Consider the following 8,655-nt stretch of genomic DNA (forward strand, 5'->3'; position numbering starts at 1 on the left):
AATAGATAGATAGATAGATAGATAGAACGTTAAAGATAGATAGACAGACAGACAGATAGATAAAAAGAGACAGACAGACAGACAGACAGATAGACAGATAGATAGATAGATAGATGATAGATAGATAGAACGTTAAAGAAAGATAGATAGACAGACAATAGATAGATAGATAGAGACAGACAGACAGCTTTAGCTCTGATCACAGTTAAACGCAGAGGTCAAAAGCACAGTCTTTCGCTCTGGTTCTGTTCGGGGTCATTTGTTCTGGTTAATCCTCCACTGCTGCAGTTAAACATCAACATCAGTGAACAGTAACGCCTTGAGAGCGCAGGAGCCGCAGGACATTATGATCAGAGACGAGGCTGGTCACGTGAGCGGCCATCTGAGAGCTGCCTCCCTGTGAATCTCACTTCTCCACACCAACACCGGGAAGGGAAGTGAGTCGATCACACTTGAACATCCTCATATCAGAGAAGTAGAGCTGAAACGAACATTGGGATGTTTGAGATTGAACTGTATAGAGACTGTACTGGACAGAATTACATTTAAAAGGAGATTTCCCAGTTGCAGTGCTGTTACAAACACTAAAACTAGTAAACTAGGCTATTAAAAATAATTATCGGTAATTTAAATACTTAAAAGCTGAAATAAAACATAAAACTTAGATGAAACACTTAAAAAACTAGAAAAAAACTAAAACGGAGAAATGTTGCCTTGGCAACTAACTGAAATAGTTTAGGCAGAAAACTAAAATTAATTTAATTTAATTAAAACTAAAATTGCTAAAACAGAAATTAAAATAAATTGAAGCTAAATGAACAAAAGCACATAACAACATTGCTAACACTTCAACTAAAATTAAAATGCATATTGAAAAACATAAAAGCTAATACAAAATATTAATAAACACTACAATAGTAAATAAATAATATGGCTCATTATTAAGTCATTCAGAGTTTGGGAATGATTCAAAGCAGCAGTATCCGTGGCGTATATCATGGCTCACACACGACACAAGACTTGGATTTTGATGGCAAACATATCATAAATGCATGAAACTCAACCTGGGCTGTCTGAAATCTGATTTCATAACCATTATCCAATGCAGCAACTGCTGTGGGAGCTTCGCATGAATTAGGTTATGATATACTGCGCAAAAAGCGCGCATGCGCCCTGCTAAACCTGCATGCAAATGAAAGTAGGGATGTGTGTCATGGATCTTTCATGTTCTGCTCCTCGTGTGTTTATCATCATAAGGAACGCAAGCATTCCGCAGCATCCGCGTACTGAAACCAGCGCGCATTGGCTGGAGCGTCGCTACTCACTCCGCGTATCCGGCGGCCCAGGGAAGCTTCATCTCCTTGAGGATGAGGATGGGTCTGGAGATGTGATCCGCGGAGCACTCCACCTCGTCCGGTGACAGCGCGAGGAAATCCGGCCTGCTGTACGGGAACCGGAGCGGCAGATCTGGATGGTTCTCGTGCGCGCTGGAACCCGAAGCCATGATGCCGCCGATGATGCTGGAGACCGCGGACCGCACGCGTGTTATCATCATGATGATGGTGATGGTGATGGTGGTGTGTGTGTGTGTGTGTGTGGTCACGGGCTGCGCAATGAACGCACCGTCAGCACGGCGGAAATGAACGTCACCACGTGACAGTCCTGTTGCGGGTCACTTCGGTGACTTTGACCCTCATAGTGTTCACATTTATTCCACTTCCTTGCTGTATGCGTAAAAACACATTTACTGTCCATAAGTACCACTTGATACCATCACTGTATATACATGCATAAATAAATAGTAAAATGTTATTTTACAGTGTCCTTGTTACACATATTATTACAGTAAATTATGCATAATAACTACATGAAACTAAATAAACCTATTAATAAATATATGTTGTTAAGTAATATTATTATGTGCTTAAATATATAATTACCGTGACAGGTTCACCTTAAAATAAAGTGTACCCAATAAAATACCAATAAAAATAGGAATAAAAAACATTTTGAATAATATCAGCTCATCGATCACCAAAACGAACCACATTACTAAATAGAGTATAATTTAAATAAATATTGTAAGTATTATATAATAAGGACAACTTAAAATAAAGCATAACCAGTAAAATAAATAAAATATTTTTTGATTAAAATACATTAATATCAGCTCATCAATCATCAAAACGAACCACATTACCAGATAGATTAAATATTGTAATAGAATATTGTTACAGAATAATGACACATTAAAATAAAGCATAACCAGTACAATTACATTTTTTATTTAATTAAATCAGTTCAATAATAACACAGCAAACCACATCACTAAACAGATATTTTAAGTGTTAGATAATAAAGACACATTAAAATAAAGCATAACCAGTAAAATATAAAATAAAATATGTTTTTATTAAAATATGTTCATATCAGCTCATCAATCACCAAAACAAACCACATTACTAAATATAGTATAATTTAAATAAATATTGTAAGTGTTATATAATAAGGACACATTGAAATAAAGCATAACCAGTAAAATTACATTTATTTTTTCATTAAATCAGTTCAACAATCAAGAAAAAAAAATCATTACTAAATAGATAAACAAATATTTTAAGTGCTAAATAACAGTTGAGTTAGTTTTTATATTATAACAATATTTAGCATTTAATAAATATAATTAGAAAGTTGTTTTGTATGTTTTTTTTTTGTTCTAACATGCTGCCAGTGTTCAGCACGTCCATATCAGAGCATAACCAGTAAAATATAAAATAAAATATTTTTTTATTAAAATATGTTCATATCAGCTCATCAATCACCAAAACAAACCACATTACTAAATATAGTATAATTTAAATAAATATTGTAAGTGTTATATAATAAGGACACATTGAAATAAAGCATAACCAGTAAAATTACATTTATTTTTTCATTAAATCAGTTCAACAATCAAGAAAAAAAAATCATTACTAAATAGATAAACAAATATTTTAAGTGCTAAATAACAGTTGAGTTAGTTTTTATATTATAACAATATTTAGCATTTAATAAATATAATTAGAAAGTTGTTTTGTATGTTTTTTTTTTGTTCTAACATGCTGCCAGTGTTCAGCACGTCCATATCAGGATATAACAAGTGCTTAATCTTTCCAGCTTTAGTGGATTTAATCGTGTGTATGCAATACTGTACTGTTTAAACAACATCACACTCAACAACTGTTTGAATAATCCCAGGAGGATTATAAAATGTGTGCACAATCACTAGAAATATATGCCATCTGTTATAGCTCTTATAACATGAGCCACAAATCAGCATGTCATCCATTTCAACAACCAAAGCAATACAGAAATTTAAATAGCTCACCAGATAAAAATGTTATCGCTGTTTACTCACCCACATGTTGTTCAATCGACAGATCTCTGTGCAAAACAGATGAATATTAACTCATTATGCTATCATATAACTTCAGAAGACTTTACTGTTTTAATTGTTTTAAAATACACTTTAAATAGACGGAATCAATGCATAGAAATACTGTACCAGCATTTTGTTTGGGCGCTGTCATTAGTGGTGGACATTGCCAAAATTCACTGGGAGGACTTGATAATGAGTCAGTATTAATGACCCCTTCTGTTTAATAAAAAAGGGACAACAAGCACTTGTGCTCCTAATTAAAAAAAAAAAAAAATTAAGAGCACCTTCTGATCAATAACAAAAATTAACCTTCACATTATAAATTGATATTTAACTCAAAAGTGATTTGCAGGGCCACCTTTTGTAATGGCATAAAAAAAAATATTATTATTTTTTTTTTAATGAAAACAATACATTGAATTAGAATTATAAGACATAATCAGCAAGAACAAGTTACCAATCAAATTAAATCAGTATCAACAAAATTCACAGAAGAACAAAAAGTGGCATTGATTTAAGTATATTTACAGATTGTTTAACAAGGCTCAGAGGTGGCATGAATGCATTTAAATTCATAATAACAATGTTATGAGATTAAAGTATTAATATAGAAATATTAAATGATTTAAATAACTGAAATGATAGTTTAAAAGTAAAACCGAAAACTAAAACCGCCAGCAAGTGGCGGCAAGTCACTGATTTTATCATTGAATCATTCATTCAATCGATTCGTTCAAACAGCTGATTCATTCAGGAACGAAGCAAGTGACTGCCTTTAAGAACGGGGGATTGAATCACTGACTCACTCGATTCGTTCAAAATCGCACCATGCATTCATAAACAAAACATAGACATGCGAGCTAGATGACAGAGTTTATATAAAAGCCTGGATCATTTCAGGTACGTTAACACAGCTTTATTTTCTGTTATCACCTCTGATAAAGTAAAATGTTCCGATTTTCGGCAAAAATCACGGTTCATTCCATATAATTTACCTGTAGCTTACACGATCTGTTTTGCGAGGAGCAGGACGCGCACTGATAAAGCAGCAGGCAAATGTGGCCCAAAACTGATTTTTTTTTTTTGTGCACATGTGACTCAGATCTGTTTCTCGTGACAGTGTGAACAGCACAAACTACATCTGATCTTTTCAATTACGATTTGCCGCTTCCATATAAAGCCTCGCTCAGACTGCCAGCCCAAATCCGATTTTTGTGCAAATCCGATTGAAATCCGATCATATTCATATAGTCTGCGTTCACACTGCGAGCCTTAGTGCTCAATTCTGAATTTTGCTCAGATTTTTTTGTATAGCTGTTCACATTGTTGTTTTAAAATGTGGCCAATATCAGATTTCAGTGTGAACAGATCATGGTTCTGAACTGACCTGCATGCGCAAAAGAACAATATGAACAGGGTTGCCAGGTTCCAAAACATCTGAACCTGCATCGGATTTAGTACCACACATAGAAGTGGCACAAATCGGAATTGAAAAGATCAGATTCTATGTGGTTTGTGCTGTTCACACTATCAAGAGAAAAACAGATCCGAGTCACATGTGAGCAAAAAAAATCAGATTGACCCCCCCACCCCCTATATTTCTAGCCCTGGCTGTCATGTCTCATAATGGCCACTAGATGTCAGTGTTTCCTAACAAGAAATGGCCAACAGTCTCTATTCAACATCTCGACTGGATCTTGTTCACTACAGAGAATGTGAAAGGTTTGACACGGGTCAGCCTGCTTTCCTCGTCAGGATCACTGTAGGTTAATCCAGTGCCTGATTCTGCTTTCAGCAAACACCCTCAGTACTGTAGCAGCAGCAGCGGGGCCGCTGGGTAGATTTATGAGCTCAGCGGTGCCAAACACACGTGCTGCCTCTCAATACTGATCTTATGGATGGTCTGAGAGCAAGATTTAGGATTCGGTTTGGGTCATTTGTTAGTTTTATTGCTTTCTGGCATGCTCTGTCATGTCTGATGTGGAAAGTGTGTTGTCCCGCTGAGGCGGCGTGTATTTATTGCTGCCTGGCTGATTAGGAGGGGAATCTCCTTATTCTGTCTGCCTGTTTTGGACGGATTACTGTTGATTAAAAAGAAACAAATCGTGGTAATCTGTCAGAAATGCATCTCACGGATTAAAGCTCTGCTGCTGAACTGATTGGGACTCTTCATAGACTCTACACAGTTTGCTCCTCACTCAAGACTCAGTTTACTGTATTCATTTCAGTTTTTTTTTATGTTAGCATTCTGCGTTATGTGTGATTACAAAGATTTAAGATATATCAAAACGGTGCGGTACTATGATTTTGAACATTTACAATACCCTGGTATTCTTTGAAATACCTTACCATATAAATATCACGGTAGGCCTACATGAATATGCAAATCATTCTGGACTGTGTTGTTTAAAGTACCCGCATTAAAAACAATGTGCATTCACTTTTATATTGTAACATATTTCAATATAAATCTAAATATGCCAACAGACACAAAATCTGTGATATTCAACTTAATACAATGTCATAGATCACTAAATTAGATCAATTAACCTCATAACTTTGTTGATATTCACATAAAAAAAGAGTTGCCATTCTTCAAATGTGTTGAGATGAAATTTTGTGCCATTTATGGTTTAAAAAAAAAACATTTTACCCTATATATCAAACTACTTTACTGTCTGACACCATCACTGTGTATAGTTTGTAAGGAACACACAATCCACATTCTGCTTGACGCAGAGGAAAATCAGACCTGCTCACGCAGGAATGGCGTGACTTCAGATTTTGGAATGTTCTGGAGGGACAATAAATATATCCAACAAAATCTCACCATCATTTAATTCTTCCCAGATGGGTCTCAACCAAGAGAACATCGTGCCAAACTGATCCGAGACCAGCGTCACTCTACCAGATCCCCTGAGACCTGATCTGAGATCAGGACAACTTTCATCAATAACACGCGAGACATCAGGTCAGTGAGCAGAAGAACTCGAGACCATCTCAAAGAGTGACATTCTCAAGTGTAATTGGATTTGAAATGTCAGGCAGCCTCATCTCTGGAAACCTGTGTGTTGTTTAGTGATGTTTTAATATGTTTGATGTGCTGCTCACAGACCTGAATGCCAATGACGTCACTGCCAGTGTATTAAGACAAACAAATGTTCTTCCAGTAATGTTAATAGAACATTCATTCAAAGGTATCTGGTCTTTAATCATATTTTCAAAATGTTAGCACAAATATGTTATTCATACATGGTTCATAGAACATCTGTCTTCTTAAAATGTTCTATTTGGATGTTTTTAAATGTTACTACTTGCTATTACTTGTCAAAAGTAACGTTTCCATAATGTCTGCAAAATGGAATGTTCGCTTAACATTTAGAACCAAGAAAAAATTTTTTTTAAATAATAAAAAAAAAACTGGACGTTCTGGACATTTGCATGTTCGGAGAACATTCAGAAATAATGTTTTCACAACTTAATGGGAATGTTAGTAAAACGTTCTCATAACATATTTGTGTCAGCTGGGTCCCACAACAAAAACCCACTAAGATTTTTCCATTGGCTTTTTTGGATCACTGCAGAAAATAAGCTCTGTGACCAACAAAAGTGTATGGTTCTTACATGTTTTTTTCATCATGATAATCTTCACAACTTTTATGAATTTTGAAGCCTAAATACAACTGACAGAGGTAAAACAAACTACACCACTGTCACATGACTTCAACGTCACCATTAAGCTTCCATCTAGCCTTCATTTAAAAACATTTTCCCTGAATGTTTGTTAAAATAGTTTGCAGAGTTTTCCTGTGTGATCACATTTAATGTCCCCGACAAGCTCTGTAGTAGCACTTAGCCACTTGCTTGCAACTGCCTTTTTCAAGACAAGTAAAATATTAAAAGAAAACACACACACACACACACACACACACAAGCAGATATTACTGATGTATCTTATGTTGTTAAATAAAACATATGGCGCTTTTGTTCATCGCAGATCTAATTTGAGGCATTAAACCAAAAACCCATTGACATTGGTGCACAATGTCTTTGCATGCATAAATGTGTCTGTGCATGTGTTTTGTGTGTGCTTTTACTATAAACATGAAAAATATCTAATGCATGTGTGTCCAGTTTTATCATATAATAGCCTCTGACCTGCCTGGGGTTAATTGCACATATTGGGTTTTCTCTCTACTTTTGTTCTGTAAAAATATAGGCTACAATAGGATAAGGACAAATGTGTTTGTGTTCTATAGGATGAGATAGTTTTCTTTGAATTGTAGTCGGCAGTGAATTCTGGGAAATGTTCATTTATCATCCATGGCACCCGTTTAATGTATACAAAAGAAGGGATATATGATTTCCCTCCTGTCATGTGAAACACAACACTCTCAGACTGTAACAACCTTCTCAACTGAACGATCCTAACGAGGCTGCTTAATGAACGCTTCCCATGACAACAATGAACACAGCGGGAGAAGAATAACAAAAGTTTATAATAACCAGCAGAGGAAAGGGAGCTTTAGGAAACACTTTCATCAGGATTTCAAAGGGACTTCACCTTCCGGTTAGTCTGTAACCTGAAGCCACTAAGATGCAGTGTTGGGGAAAGTTACTTTTAAAAGTAATGCATTACAATATTGCGTTACTCCCTAAAAAAAGTAACTAATTGGGATACTTAGTTAGTTTTTAATAAAAAAAAGTTCTATTTTTGGCAAATATAAAAGCCCTTTCACACCAAAAGTGAAATTAATAAACCTCAAGCCGAAGGAAATGTTGAAAAACTTGAAGAAATTCTGACAGAAATATATTAGAATTGTACAGTAGAATGTGTGTCTCAAAGTAATAATAATAATACAATTGTTTTATTCAAATGTTTCAATTTTAACAGTAAACCTCTGTTATGCAGCAATCTGTTTTGCAAAAATTAAAGTAATAGTTAAATTTTCATTTGATTACATTTTAAAAGTTAACGTTGTATGCCTTTATCTTATCACCACCATTTTTGATAATACATGTGTATTAAATCAAACATCCAGAAAAAAAAGCAGCACAGCATTTCTAAAAATAAAAGAAAGAAAGCATTTCATAGGGCCCTATTACTGTAAAAATTATAATAAATTATTGTTACATTTTATAACATTTTATGATTTCAGTTAATTACAGTAGATGTGCTTTTTGATTGCAATTTAATCAAAAAAAAAAACTGATTCCAAAAAAAAAAAAAAATGAAA

General features: G+C 34.7%; 1 protein-coding gene across 1 annotated transcript in view; it reads right to left on the bottom strand.

The window, feature by feature from the left end:
• The window catches only part of LOC107668653 (protein phosphatase 1H), a 22,313-nt gene extending 20,555 nt beyond the window's left edge, over nt 1-1,758 (bottom strand). The window contains exon 1 of the mRNA XM_016460598.1: nt 1,326-1,758. Within this exon, the coding sequence (XP_016316084.1) occupies nt 1,326-1,555 (230 nt within the window). The 5' untranslated portion in view covers nt 1,556-1,758. The remainder of the gene's footprint in view (nt 1-1,325) is intronic.
• Nucleotides 1,759-8,655: the final 6,897 nt, after the last annotated feature.

The sequence above is a fragment of the Sinocyclocheilus anshuiensis genome, unplaced genomic scaffold, assembly GCF_001515605.1.
Source record: "Sinocyclocheilus anshuiensis isolate Anshui unplaced genomic scaffold, SAMN03320099.WGS_v1.1 scaffold2477, whole genome shotgun sequence".
Classification (NCBI taxonomy): Eukaryota; Metazoa; Chordata; class Actinopteri; order Cypriniformes; family Cyprinidae; genus Sinocyclocheilus; species Sinocyclocheilus anshuiensis.